The sequence below is a fragment of the Magallana gigas genome, chromosome 10 (genome assembly GCF_963853765.1).
Source record: "Magallana gigas chromosome 10, xbMagGiga1.1, whole genome shotgun sequence".
Classification (NCBI taxonomy): Eukaryota; Metazoa; Mollusca; class Bivalvia; order Ostreida; family Ostreidae; genus Magallana; species Magallana gigas.
In genome coordinates this window covers 18,710,080-18,725,616 of record NC_088862.1, presented here as the reverse complement: position 1 = coordinate 18,725,616, position 15,537 = coordinate 18,710,080, and the positions used below count along the sequence as shown (strand labels likewise).

The 15,537-nt window shown below is 35.5% G+C and overlaps 2 protein-coding genes across 2 annotated transcripts; one reads left to right on the top strand and one right to left on the bottom strand.

Annotated features, from left to right (window-relative positions):
• Positions 1 to 3,507: 3,507 nt before the first annotated feature.
• Positions 3,508 to 7,563, bottom strand: LOC105324172 (putative uncharacterized protein C7orf78). The gene is made up of 5 exons (XM_011423225.4): positions 7,422 to 7,563; positions 6,245 to 6,752; positions 5,731 to 5,827; positions 5,376 to 5,518; positions 3,508 to 4,324 (listed from the first exon to the last, which is right to left on the bottom strand). Exons 2-5 carry the CDS (start codon positions 6,719 to 6,721, stop codon positions 4,205 to 4,207), a joined length of 837 nt encoding a protein of 278 aa, XP_011421527.2. The 5' UTR covers positions 6,722 to 6,752; positions 7,422 to 7,563; the 3' UTR covers positions 3,508 to 4,204.
• Positions 7,564 to 11,769: 4,206 nt separating this feature from the next.
• LOC105324180 (uncharacterized) lies at positions 11,770 to 14,703 on the top strand. The gene is made up of 3 exons (XM_011423235.4): positions 11,770 to 11,957; positions 12,071 to 12,994; positions 13,226 to 14,703. Exons 2-3 carry the CDS (start codon positions 12,105 to 12,107, stop codon positions 13,380 to 13,382), a joined length of 1,047 nt encoding a protein of 348 aa, XP_011421537.3. The 5' UTR covers positions 11,770 to 11,957; positions 12,071 to 12,104; the 3' UTR covers positions 13,383 to 14,703.
• The last annotated feature ends 834 nt before the right edge of the window (positions 14,704 to 15,537 follow it).

Genomic DNA, 15,537 nt, shown 5'->3' with positions numbered 1-15,537 from the left:
TTATAAGACTTACTTTTTTGCTTTCTGCTTTCGTGCGTTTACATCAGTAAAGGCACTGTAAGCAGATCTTCTTTTACCACAAACATGTTAACAAACATTTGGTTTTAATACATGAATAATCAAAAGTTCAATAACAATAAACAATTAAACCTCAAACTTGAAATTTGCCAATGTGTTAGGAAACAAGACAATCCTGTTACGTGCATACACATCGTATAAAGACTAATAGAATCATTCATTATTACGAGTGTGGGATTGTGAAATTCCACTGAGGGGACAAGATTCACGGTCTAGGACGAGGCTCTGCAGAGTCCTGGACCGTACATCTTGGCCCCGAGGTGGAATTTCACTATCCCACACGAGTGTATAATGAACAAGAGGCCCAGGGGCCATATCGCTCACCTGAGCAACAATTGCCTTAATTCTGATCAAATCAGCATTACAGTATCAAAATATCTTGACAACTAAGTAGAGTAGATCTTGGTAAAAGAAAATTGAAAATCTGCCAATTTTTATCCACCTCTTTTTTGTGGTAAATACCAAGCCCCTTTTGTTGTTGTACCTGTAAGAAGATTTTTCTCTGTTCCTATATACCCCCCCCCCCCATTTCGTCGCCCCACTTTTCTCTAGTGAATCATGGTTTTGGACCGAAAACTTTCCCAGAATATTTTTAAAGATTTTCTCTATATTCCTTTGTAAATATTCAAACTGCCATCACGGCCCCACCCTACCACTAGGGACTGTGATTTTGCAAACTTGAATTTACACTACCCGAGGATGCCTCTCTACAAGTTTAAGCTTTTCTGGCCAAAAAGTCTTTAAAAAGTAGATTTTTAAAGATTTTCTCTATATATTCTTATGTACAAATTCATCCCCCATTGTGGCCTCACCCTACCCCTGGACTATTATTTATACAAACTTGAATCTATACGATCTGGGGATGCTTCCACTTAAATTTGGGCTTGCCTGGCCTAACAGTTTTCAGATGAGATTTTTAAAGATTTTCTCTATATATAAAAATTTATCCCCCATTGTGGCCCCGCCCTACCCCCAGGGACCATGATTTGAACAAACTTGAATCTACATTATCTGAGGATGGTAACACGCCAATTTAAGCTTTCTTGGCCAAATAGTTTTTAATAGAATTTTTTTTTTAAAGATTTTCTCTATATATTCCTATGTAAAAATCCATTCCCCCATTGTGGCCCCAACATTCCACCAGGGACTATGATTTGAACAAACTTGAATCTACACTACCTGAGGATGCTTCAACTCTAATTTGAGCATTTCTGGCCTAATAGTTTTTGAGAAAAAGATTTTTAAAGATTTTCTCTATATATTCCTATGTAAAACTTGATCCCCCATTGTGGCCCCACCCTACCTCCAGGGACTATGATTTAAACAAACTTGAATCGACACTATCTGAGGATGCTCCCATTTTAATTTGAGCTTTTCTGGCCTAATAGTTTTTGAGAAGAAGATTTTTAAAGATTTTCTCTTTATATACCTATGTAAAACTTGATCCCCCAATTGTGGCCCCTCCCTACCCCCGGGGACCATGATTTGAACAAACTTGAATCTACTCTACCTTAGGATGCTTCCACTTTAATTTGAGCTTTTCTGGCCTAATAGTTTTTGAGAAGAAGATTACCAACAAATTTTCAATAATTCTCAATTATCTCCCCTTTAAAGAGGGCTTGGCCCTTCATTTGAACAAACTTGAATCCCCTTTACCTAGTGGTGCTTTGTGCCAAATTTGGTTGAAATCTGCCTAGTGGTTCTTGAGAAGAAGATGAAAAATGTGAAAATTTTACAACAACGACGATGACAACGACGCCAATGACGACTGCGACGACAACGACAGACAACGGACAAATTGTGATCAGAAAAGCTCACTTGAGCCTGTGGCTCAGGTGAGCTAATGATTATTTTTATCGCATTATATTACATTAAAAAACCATGTCTGACAACTTTATGTTATGACGTTCAAAAAATTACTTTCGGTTTATCCCTCCACGTGCTTCAAATAGTGCTAGTCAAAATGAGAGCACACGACAGTTTTCTCAATAAAAATAGGATAAATTGAATTTAATAGGCATGTAGGCCTATCTCCCGTTGAAAATCTCAGTAAAAATATTTTCAGTTGTGAAATCGATTTAGTATGTTTACAGGCACGTAACAACGTTTTTTAAGGGAGGGGGCAGACTTATCCAAAAAAGACAACTTCTCAAAACAATGAAACTCCGATGGAAGGGGGGAGGGGGTTTGTAGCATAGTGTTCCTATAGCTTTATATAACATGAATTTCACTGTTAATTTCCCTCCTTTCACTTCAATTTTTTTCATGCTCCCAAAATGGGGGTGGGGGGGGCATCTCCATTTTTATTTACTTTTTAATATATGGAAAAAAAATGTTTGCTGCGAAAACAGCAGCAATCCCCCCCCCCCCCCCAAATTTATTTATTTTTGAAAAAGATCGATGTAATCATTATTTTCTCTTTAGAAAGGAGTAACGTTACCTCTGTAACAGCACATAAAGCAAACTTAGCAATTGAGCAGCATTAAGCCTCTAGCTCCATCATTATGTCGGATGAATGTTGTTTTTAGTAAAACTAGAAAAAAATCTAGCTGGAATGATTGAAATTATTTGATTGACAATCTATATTACCCGGGGCCTATCTGAAGAAAACGACTTTATCGATTAAATAAACAGAAATGAGAACAGCCATTGTCGGCAATACATTCCTATTTTTCTTTAAGTTCATAAAAGAAATCTTTAAGAGTACCAAAGCACATAATAGGAAATAATGTATTTTATATTGTTTGTTTACAGCTAGATACGTATGTTTTTTTAATTCTACATCTTTCCAAAAATTAAGAACAAGTAAACTTCTGAGATCATTTTAATTAATGTTATTTTTGAAAGATATAAGAATGCGGAAGTTACCGATATTGAGAGTTAATAACTCTCAATATCGGTAACTCCCGCACACATGTAGTTCAGCTCAGTTAATCGGACTGCAACCTTCGATCTGTATCTAGTCATTCTCAAGCATGTATATATAAGGAAATTGTAAAACCCAATTATGAAACTTTAACAGTTTTATTAACCGGGTTTTCCAACGGAAAAATCCGGTTATTAAAATGGTGAAAATGACGGGCGGGCGGCTGCCAAAAGACTACCCTCATTGTACGGATAACTCCTTCCACAGTTTTCAAGATAGGAAGTTGTTCTTTTGCAGATCAGTTGTACATATATCAGAGGTGTGCATATTGCTAGGAGTTTGATTTCAGATAATTTATGAAAAAAGTACCAGCTTTTGAACTTAGTCATTTTTTTGGCAAAATATTGCACATAGGGCACTCCATTTCACTGGATACGGTAGGTAGTGTTTATCAATTCTGGGTCGACATGGATTATGGATACAGTTCACATTTATAAAAGAAAATCCGGTTTGCTGCCACATTGACAGTTTTTCACTTGTATGTTGTAAAATCAAAACAAATCTCAACATCAACAGTTTTATTAATTCCATGTATATGCATGATGTAAAATCAACAAAGTTTTTGGCAAATGTATTCATTACATTCTGCTCATGATAAATGTCACCTGTTAGTAAAAGTTGATACCCTTATGTTACTCAAAACATGCTTTGTATGCATTATTATATGTTATTGTTCTTAGGGTAAGAACGATTCCTGATTGTTTTAGATTATTCGATAAATATTATTAGTAAAACAAAACGCAAATTAAAATTGCATTACAAAACACAGTAAGCAAAATACGTTTAAATCAAAAGAATGTACGAATACAATTATGCACTTTGTAAATGCCAATAAAATTTGAAATAAGAATTTCATGAAGCAAAACAAAAACATACCAAGTATCACAGAAATAAATAATATTCGTGCATATCACAGAGAGCTAACTTATCACAGAACGCCGGCGGTTTCAATGAAACACATGTGCATACAAATCCAAATGTTTTGTATATATTACCCTGAAATATTACTGGACATGACTTTGCATGCATACACATGCTTTAATGCACACTGATATGGGATATTTCCCCCACAAAGTGGATAATATTTCACATCATTCAGCAGACAGGGGATGTATGAACATATTAAATGGTATCGTCTGCTTGAGCAATAATTGGTGACATCACATCTTTAGTGACCCTCAATTGTCCGCGTCATCTGTATCACGTGACTGTGTTTTGGAGGCTCTCGTCCATTTTCTCCCTGGCCCACTGATGCTGTAGGGTGCGGTCCACTCGGTCCATGAAGGCTGAGTGTGCGGGTCTATGGCGGGGGCGGTGTCTCTGTAATGGAGGATCAACCAGCGTCATCACACTTGTAGATATACAACAGTTGAACTTTGATATTTCTAACACTTATATATCGAATACAATGGATATTTTGATGTGCTTTTTAAGTCCCAACCACTTATTTTTTTTTTTGATATTTACCCTTAGTTTTTAAACAGTCCTATCTAGATCGAGATAACGAAGTTTACATATACAACTGTATAGCATCCGTTAATCGATCTCTCTTCGTATAAACATGTAAATATTAAGTGGGTCTTTTACTTATTAACAATTTTTTTATTGTCAATGTGTTCATGATGCATTATTGGTTAGTAAAAGACACGTGTATCGGTGCATAGATCTTAAAGCTATATAAGTAATCTCTACTCTTTGATTATTCATCGTTTTAAAAAAAATTAGTAAAAAGAGTTTTTTAGCATTTCGTTCGAAATCCTTTATGGTTATAAAAATGACATTTTGAACAAAACTTTTTTTAAGTAAGTATACATACATGTATAACAACGGTTGGGTCCTAATGTTTAACTAAAAACTTGCTAAATATATACAAAATATATACAAAAGTTCTGACATGAATTCAATTCAGAATTTTCATAAGAGCAATAAGTTTGTCAATGAGGTGTTTTTTATTTGGATAGACCTGCAGATATAAGAACTAGTACGGAGTCCTTTATTGGTTGTTTGAAGTCAAATCAACAGGACAAACAGACACGGTAAATGCAAATAAAGGGGAGCTGTCTGGTCTGCGTAATCTCCTCAACAAGTACATATATGTACGGCCGCTGTGCCGTTAGTTTTAATGTCTATATCTATCGAGCGCTGTTTCACACCAAGGAGGTGATTTTTGTTTTAAAAGTTTAAAACGTGTATGAGCATACAGAATAACTTGTCATGATTAACTTAAATTTACATGTTTATAGTAATGCATTTTACTTAATAATTTGGATATACAGGTATCTGCATTTCATTTGAATTTTGATGGGTCGCAAAACCCCCTTAAGTTTGTTTCATTTGGCAATAGATGGTGTACAGGTTCTGAATAACTCACGTTTAGCTCGCCTGGTTTCGTTGGCCAAGAACCCTTGGATAATATCAAATCAGCGTCGTACTTTTTATCCGGGGTTCTAGGTGGCGCCATCTGTCGGCCACGAGTGTCTCGATCCGTGGCCTTCTCAAGTGGAAGTCCGTGAACTGCAGACATTGAAAATGACATTTTACTAACGACTGTAGCAGCATGAGCAAAGCATTTATGAAATTGTAAAACATTAATTACGCTACCATTTGGCATTGAATCAGAAAACCAAGACGAACTCTAGCTTAGATCTACAACAGGAATAATGGTGAAAAAGTAAAACTGCGATCAAAATTTTTTCAGCTCACTGCAGGCCTGGAGTGTCACTTACTTATGTTCAGTCTGCCTGTGTGGAAATGAATGCTGTACGGGTCTTTCTCGTACTCTGTCATAAATTCATCCAGTCCAAGTTTTTTAATTGGTGGGTACTATACAGTAAATAAAACATACAGTATCTGTATTAGATTTAACATGACTGTTACAGACTGATGGTTAAGAATAATGAATGAAACCGCAAACGTACTTGTGCACGTGCTGGTATTTGTCATGAAAGTGTTGTAATAAAGATTGAAGATTATAAAACATGGAAAGTTTAAATGATACCTTAAAACTTTACCGTTTTTTATCAGACTTTGTATGGAGAAAATTGAATTGATTTTAATAGCGGTATGGTTATCTTTTAATTATTGAAAATTTTCAATGAATTAAAGGAGAATCAGAGTTTTTGCGAAACACAACCAAACTGGACACAAACATATTCAAGAAGTTACAGGTAGTTACATGGATGTCATATATATATAATGGTGGAGCTTTCATACTTATTACTGAGAATGTATAACACTTACACCTCTAAAATCGTGTGGCTGTGGGTTCTTGAATTGTCCAGCTTTGTACATTCCTTCGCGGACGAACCTTTTCTTTGCGGTGAATGGTCTATCGATATGGAACCTTAGCGACATTCGGCCCTCATCGGGCTTTGCCGGTCGCAGCATATGGGGAATCACATTTCGAACGGGTCTCTTGACCGTCACGTGTTTACCGGGAAACGTTCCGTAGTTTTCTGGTCTCATGGCTTCCCGGGAGTTCCTCTTTGGTGGTTTTGGCGCAAACACCTGTGGTCGAAAGTCAGGAGGTGGGCGTTTCCAAATATCATTGTCTTTTTCGGGCACGAGCTTCGAAAAATTCTCACTCCTGATCTGGATGAGGGATTCGTTGGCATCATATTGGGTCTTGGACGTGAAACCAAAAGGGACATACATGAAGGAGCTGGTCGCGCTCGCCATTCGCCCGTCACTGCGTGACATGACGTCACTGTCACTCATTATGTGTGGCAAAGGGTGGGGAATCCCCGATCTGATGAAATTTAGAGGGAAAATGTGATTATATTGATTTACATTTTGAGTGTCTTTGTAAAAATGTCGATAATTCAATATTTAACCCTGAAATTTGTGATAATTATATAATTATCAGTAAAAAAGGAACCGTTACTTGAATATCATTACGTAATGATCACCTTATACATGTAATAGTCAAAGAATGGTTCTTCACTTCTTATTACAGCATCAGTTGATAATAAAACAACAGACTAAGTTAGACTTAAACTTGCATTTTACTGCCGGTCGGTAGAACATAAAGAAACGTTTAATTTTCATGGTTAATATATGTGATAAAGTCTTGCAATAAAGGTTTGAAAGATAAGTAAAATAAGACAGGTAAAATAAATTTGTTATCTAAAAGTTGTCTTAATCTTCAACACGTAATATGTCTGGGATTGTATTTAGTCTGTGATAATGAAACTTTACGTAACTTTAGTCAACCCTTTGATATACATGTACCGTATAGAAGATATGCAATGCATTGTTTGAAATTTTACTTAATCATTATGAAAAATTGTTACCCTATATTTACATCGACTTAAGGGATTAAAGGTTTGGTCCCTGAAAAAAATATAAACAAGTTGATTCGGAAGTCGGAAGGGAAGAGGACGATAAAGGACCTCTCAAAAATAAACCAGGCACCTACCTGTAGTATTATGTGTGTATCCGACAGCAAATGTCGAGTAATTCTAAAGTAAACTTATCCACGTGGATTAAAATCTTTCAAAACTTCCATTTCAGTTTCAAACGGAAGTCACCTGTTGCTAAGTAATTCGAGTTCTTTAAATGTAGATCTGTCATGCGCGGATTTTAAAGAATTGCCAAAGCAGTGCGATTCTTTTTTTCCTCAATTTATATTTCATTTACGGGGTATTTAAATACCCCGTGTCTCAATATCATTTCAATAGCGTTAATTGAAAAGCCGGGTTTAACCGTGAGCCCTCTATCGATATCTTATGAGTGTTTTAAAAATCTGCGTTGCGAACCTTTAAAATGGCAGCGCCGACGGGAATGGAGTGACGGGTATTGGAAAGAAAATTAATAGATTTAAAACTTGTTCTCTCCAATCAATGATAACGAAGTAGTTTTATTGGATTCCTGTATATTAATCCGTTGACGCAGTGTGCAGTGTACAAATATGTACTGGATTATGTGGACAGCTATCGGAGCTACGTGGGGTCCAGAGAAAGTACAGTTACGACTCGTGATTCGGAATCGATTCACGGAAATGTTAAAAGCTATTTTTTGTTTTCAATGGTTGTAACGGCATGTAAAGAAATCAATTCTCTCAGAGAGAGAGAGAGAGAGAGAGAGACTGATTGAGAGGGAGAGAAAGAGAGAGAGAGTTTTTTTTATGTCATTGCAACTCTCTCAATACTTTTTAATGTAGGTGATAACGTATTCATTGTGTATGTAAATACAATAGTACAGACAAGAAAATCCCAGTGGATTTTAGAGGATCACATCGCGACATTGTAGGTGCTTCTTTAAGCGTAATTGTATGCAGATCGTCATCCTAGTAACGATAATGGTGGTCAAAACTTTCTCTCCTGGTGAATTCCTAAAGGATAGCTCGAAGAGAGGCGATCTCTACCCGAGGATTTGTATTGTTTTCTTTCAGCATGCACTTAGTCAAACTAATTTTTATCAAAAAAGCACACTTCTTTCAGATATGCACTTTAAAAGCTGGCCATGTTATAGTATTTTGAGCCCGTTTGTAACATGATTATGTGTGAACATAATTATGTACCGACTCCAGGTACATGTACTTACCACCAATCGCTGACTATACTGTCTGCTTCAAGGGGCATCATTTTAAATATTTCGTTCACAAGTTTGTTCCCGTTTTACATTCAATGAAAAAAAAATCTCAAAAAAATAAATTTATCTACTGTAGCAGTACAGTATGTAGCATTAGGCATTTTAAAATTATGAACAGCTAAGAGGATGCATCGCACCCTAGAGCAAAACTGTTCTAAATTTGATTTAATCCAAGTAGCTTAGCGTGTGTAGCTTACATATGTTAATCAGAGGTGTCTGATTACGCAACCGGATCTCTTTATCTATTACACCTACCTTAAGATTATACTGTGTATGTACTTTGAATCCCATTTTGAGCCCAATCTGAATGACCTGCGATTATGTGCTCGGCAAGGGTGGTTTTTAGAAAATAAACTTGAAAATATTAAATTCTGCTTAATAAACACATCCTCCAATTAAATGATGCAAATGAAGATTGTTTTCTGTTTTATATATTGCCATATTTGCTTTTATTACCTAATCAACGGGATTTTGTTGTTTTATTACAAATTAAATATTTGCGTCTATTTTGAACTGCCGGTCAATAGACTGCGATCTATTAGACCGCCGGTCAATAGACTTCGATCTATTGGACCGCCGGTCAATAGACTGCGATCTATTGGACCGGCAACGTATTTCAGAACGCGGGTATGTTAATGTTACATCCTTTCGATAGTTCTCAGGGAATGTATATTCCTTTACATAGACGCTGTTTTTAGTACTTGGTGAAACTAAATTCAATGTTATCAAAATGCATGGAGTATCAAATAATCAAAAGTTTTAAAGCTTTATATAGGGTAAAAGACTATTTAAAATCTAATGGGTTGAAGACTCCCCCTTCTTTGTGTAAACTAATATTAAATTGATATGTTGTAATGCATGCAACATGTTTTGTGCATGTAAAAGATGAAAATAAAATCTGAGTATATTGCATAATCGCACGAAAACCATCTGCAATTTGCAAATTGTAAACCCCGAAAACTAAAAAAGGAATTAGGTAATAAAACAATTATTTGATGCTTGAACAGTCAATAGACCAGAATTTTTTCCCTTGGTGCAGGGAACAGCACAGTATGATCTATTGCCCTCGGCCGTTGGCCTCGGGCAATAGATCATACTGAGCTGTTCCCTGCACCTCGGGAAAAATATTCTGGTCTATTGACTGCTCAAGCATTAAATAATTGTATATTATGCCACCTTGTGGTAGCTGGTTCCTCGATGTCCGCAGGTTAGCGTATACGTACATGTACATGCATGCATGAAACAATGATAAAGTTTTATTACACTCTTATTACCTGTCACAAGTAAGTCTCTAACCCATCCCCACTTTCTCTCTTCTTCTTCAAAATGCTAAAGAAAAACGGTTTTGATTAAATCTTCGCCAGAGAGGCTTGGTGGTCAACAAATTAGTCATCAGATCTATCAAATTCTTATATCTTTTTTTATTTTTTATTTATTTTTTGGAAGTTATAAACTTTTATATTCTATAGAAATTTTCAATATTTATGTATATTAGCTATATCTTTTATCTTCATAGTTCATACATAGCTCTTTTTTCCTTAAGAGATCAATAAAAGTCTCTTGTTGTAAATAAATGCCATTTTCTTTACCTGATGTTCAATAAGAACAAGAGATTGATATCACAATATACACAAAGTAACACAACATAAAATATTACAATTAATGAAGGCAAAAAGTAAAGTTACCGTATTCGTAGTACGATAGTAAGAGTTATTCCCCATAACACACGCCTGTGTGTACGAATGTATACATACACAATACACGTATACCATTCATTTAGACTTTAAAACTAGACGTTTGTCTAAGTTTATTATCACAGATGAACCTCAAAGATAAGAATTATAGATCTATATATTATTAATTAACACTTTTTTATACCTAAATAATTTTATCTGTGACGTCATCTGCCGGTGCCGCGGGCTGTAGTCCCTGCAAAACATGGACTTGATTATTTATTTCATTGATTTGTTGACACTCTGGTGCATATATTGCACATGTGATATGCACTGTAAATCATTACTTACATAGCCCCACACGCAATTCACACCCACATATTGGAGTATATACATCGTATAGTCAATAATTCAAAATTCTTAATTACCAGTAAACCTATTTTATCAAAGTTATACACTTACTCTAACGTTTCCACATAATTATATATCGAATATCGGTAAATACATGTACATAATGATGTTTTTTTTAATTATCAGTCAAAGTCGTGCACTTTTGAAATGAGAGTAACACCCAAACAATTACTTTCTTTTCTTCATGTGCAACTGAAACAGAGAAGCACCACTTAATATTAAATATAAACAATAAAATATCTCCCTGCCACCCACCCCCACTCTGCGTTTATAAAATAACAAAGATTAATTCATTTTTAAAACCAATCTTGGTCTCCCACACTTATACTTTTCCATTCTGTTAGATACAAGCAACGCCATACTTGATATTCATATTTGAAAAACCGATATTTTCAAATACATATTATCCACCTGGGGTTTTTTGATCGAAGCTGTCATGATAAATGATAAATGAATGTAAATTCCCTTGATGGTCTCTCCTCCATTTCGTGTATAATATCACATATCTATCGTCGTGTTGATCGCTGTCGACTTTTGCATAAATATTATTATGTTTTCATATTTCAGTTCATTGAACAGGTACTAGACTAAATATAATCTTGGGAATTTTTTTTATAAAAAAGAATATGCGTTCAGTTTACTCATTGACCTCATAATTCTTCATCATCAGCCTACGAGAGACATGATATCAAATAAATCTATCAATCTACTTATAAAGGGAAAACTACACAGTGGGTAATGATTAAACAATGTTAGAATTTTCACAGCTGTGCTGAGCTTTATAACCAATTCTCACACATTTATATAAGTATACTATTTTGTTCTTTACCATTTTTTTTTCAATATATATGTATATACCATGTTTTATGACAATTGCAAATTACCTGTATTAGGGTGAGATCCTAGTACATGTAAGTTGCAAGAACTTGTGTTCGAACCCTTTGTATATTATATATACAATAAAATATGTTCAAACCAACCAATGTTTATCAATAGTTACAAAAATCGGACGGCTCGAAATGCCGATATTCCTGACTTGTATTAATCTAAGTGTCCATATCCATGTTCTAATTGGTGTTTTGCCGTAACCAACTATTGATCAATAATCGTTTATTGATTTTATATGAGATTATCATTATAAACCTGTCAAGCATGTCGAGACAAATGTAAAACCAATGATCCGTGACCATCCCGACGGAACTTAATTATTTGATTAATCACTACTGCATGCAATCTAAGCAAACCTCATTGTAACCAAACACAAGAAACATCTAAAGGTACAGAATTGTATTTTCATTTGACGAAAAACTAATTCTAATCTATTTTTAATTTTCTTTTGTTTTCGGAATATGATATAAACTGCATATTCGTTGGGTTTTTTTTTTTACAGCTCTTCAATCACGGCGAATATTGCGCCTAACGTAATGTTTCTGCCGCGGCCGCAATTTCACGTCAATTACTACGGCGGCCTGAACAGAGATGGAGCGTGGTTGAATTATAACAAAGTTATAGGTTACTGTGAAACAAATATCCGCGAGCATGTCAACTTCGGTACAGACAACACCGTGGGTAACAATGACCAAAGCTGTGTCCCCGTTACTCAGAACAAGAAAGGAAAGAAAAAGAATAAAAAGGCGAAAAAGAATATCCCAGTGGTCAATGGCCAGCTTGAGGGGGATCAGTTTTATATCTCCAAGCCTCAAGGTCAAAGCGCTCACCCTCCACGAACGGAAAAGATCGTTGATGAATGTTTAAACTCGCCGCGGTTGGCCATCAACAAGAATCGAAATCGTAGCCTCATAGATGCCTATAAGCCGTCAGAAACAAGCAGAAATGAACTCATCAAGGAACTTCAAGATCATCTTAATATTGGCTTAAATTCTGGCAGTAAAAATGCAGTAACTGTTACTTCTGAATACAAATCAAATGAAAATGAAGAACACCAAATGGAAAAAGGTAAGATTTGCCCGCAAAATAATCAGAAACAACCCCAACATCTAGAACAAGACAACCATACAGTGGGGGTTGATAGCAGTGAGGCCAGAGTCCCCTCTCACAGGGTGTCGGTCACTCGTGATCCGGTGAACGCCCAGAGGATTCAGCAGTGTGAACAGGCAAAACTAATCGCACGATACGCCTCGGACAAAACCGGGATATCTTTGACCGACATTTACACGGGTAGGATATCATTCACAGAAAAACCGAAAGTGAAACCGGAAGTTATTGAAGAGAAGGATACATGGCAACCAACAGCGAACACGCAGGAGAAAAACGAGACTGTTTGTTTTACCCAGCCCGTGGCAAACCCAGAATGGTAAGAATCAAAGTACTGAATTCATTTTATTCATAACCTGTCATTAATGACATGAATAAATTATAGAAACAACATGTTATTGCAACTGTTTGGTTGTTTTGGTGCTTTTTTTACGTGGCCAGGAGGGAATTGATCGTGTGCTTAAAAAATAAGTTTTACGACGAATCGTGTTTCGTCAAAACTTCCTACATTATTACTGCTATTTTTTTGATAATTATTATAATATTACAGGAATGACAAGAAGGTTGGCTTTTACGATAATGGCAGCTCATCTTCTGACTGGACAACATCGAGTTCCGGTTGTGAGACGGAGGAACCAATCACGTTAGAGGAAGTGCGCGAGCACATGTGTTATTACGTTCTCTGCTGCGGACTTTGCATTGACTGAGAAGAGTCCATAATTTACATGTACATCTTCATTACATTGTTTGTAAAGGGGGCATTCTAGATTACGTAGATTTCGAATAAATTTTACTTTTTATGTCATAACATTACCATTTGGCGGACAATAATAATTTTTGAATTAAGAAAAAAAGATGTTTTTCTTTAATTTCTTGAGAAAAAATATCACAGCATGTATTTTTTTCGGAACACTTTTTATAATATGACGCTCCCAAAATATGGCACCGACATGAGAGGTGTTTTTATCATGGATACTCCCGTGATACGTTTAACAATTGCATTAGTGATCATAAAATTTTAAATCAAAATAAAAGGATTAACAACACTTCATTACACATTGCCACGATGACCCTAAGTTAAGGTCTTGTTTACAATTGATTGACGCAATGATGTGGACGATCGAGACCAACTGGTCCCCTTTTGTTACTACGTTCATAACGCAAATGCTTTGAGTTTTGGAAGTGAACTACACCGAGGTTATTATGAAATGTTAAGAATTGAATTTTTTGTCCCGATCATGCTGGTGTTTATTTAAGTGAAAGTCTATACTTTTCTAAAATAGTTGATTTGTAAGGAAATTTATTTGATACTTTAATAGCCAAAAAGTTGGAAGATGCAGCGTAATTGTTTGTTGTAGGAATGTTCTAAATTATTGAACGAAGCAAAACTACACATGTGATGTGATTAAGGGGCCGCCGAAAAAAAGAAAAAAAAAGAATTCAATAAAACAACTGCTCTTTTATCTATCGTTTCGGATTCCCCAGTGTATATTAATGGTATAACATGGACCACATAGAATGACGAAAAGCACAGCAATTATGTCACGAGAGACAGACAACTAGTTTTAATTTTTTTGACATTTCTTTAACTTTGTATAAAGGAAGATAAATAAAACCATTTTGCTCCAAATACGAACACACAAGTGCTTATAATGTACTCATGGGATGTTTTTTAACCATGTTCTATTAATTAGAGCGCAGAGTTAAAACTACACGAGATATTGCAGTTCCGCTAGTGTTGTTAATGTTTATTTACTAACATTCTGTTATATGAGACTGTTAAAAAAGTTGCAATTTACAATAATGTCTCCATCATGAAATTTTATGCATCCAGTGGGACCAACACTACTGTATTGGCGTAAACAAAGAATATTGCTGTTCTGTTGGAGCGAGCATTAACTTAAATTTTCTCTCTTCAGTTTCAAAACTCAATATTGATATGGCATCGATTTGTCAGATTGTTTCAGCGATGCTTTGCAAAGTCATCTGTTCACTCATTTATGAACTGGGAGTTAACAGTAAGTTTGAATTCCCATTGGGAACATATACCCCACACTTTGCATAATTCCAGGCGTAGACATTTAATATGCTTCCTATATTTCTGTTGCCCTGCAGTCCTGAAGATAAAACTGTTTTGGGACTTTTTTGCACCATTAATATTCAATAAAAGCATCTGGAAAATGCATGTTAACAAATTAAAAACAAAACATTCATGTTTGATTGTTCTATTTATTTTCTTTTCGTTGGTGCCTACCTTTTTCGTCAAAATGAATAAAAGGAGACATACATACCAATAGGCCAATTACTTAAACAATGTCTACCTATTAAGAGAAACAATAAAAGAACATATTGATGTACATTTAAATGATAAGTAACGGTTCTGTTTCCAGTGTATATAAAGCTACACTGCATGATGTGGGAAACAGAAGATGTGTTAACTTCTGAAAATTTTGAAGGTAGAATTAGGAAGAAATCGATTCTGATCATAACATAATCTATCAAACCGAAAGTCTGAAATAAAACAAAAAGGCTCTAGGGTCACATTTTTTAAAAAGATTTTTCTCTATTTATTTTATCTATATCGAATACGGTAATGAGCAACGGTGAGAGCGATTAAAAAACTACAATAGCGAGTGAGCAACTGTAAGGTAAGCTGTGGGTGAGTAATTCACCGGAGTGTAATTAAGTACGCAACTATGAGGGTTTGGGGGGTAAGTTATCAACTTAAGAGTGAGTACATATGTCATTTGTTTTAAATTAACTGTGAGGGCGAGTGAGCAACTGTGATTAGTGATTAACTGTGAGGGCGAGTGAGAGGCTGTGAAGATGGATGAGCACCTGCGAGGTAGGATGATAACTGTG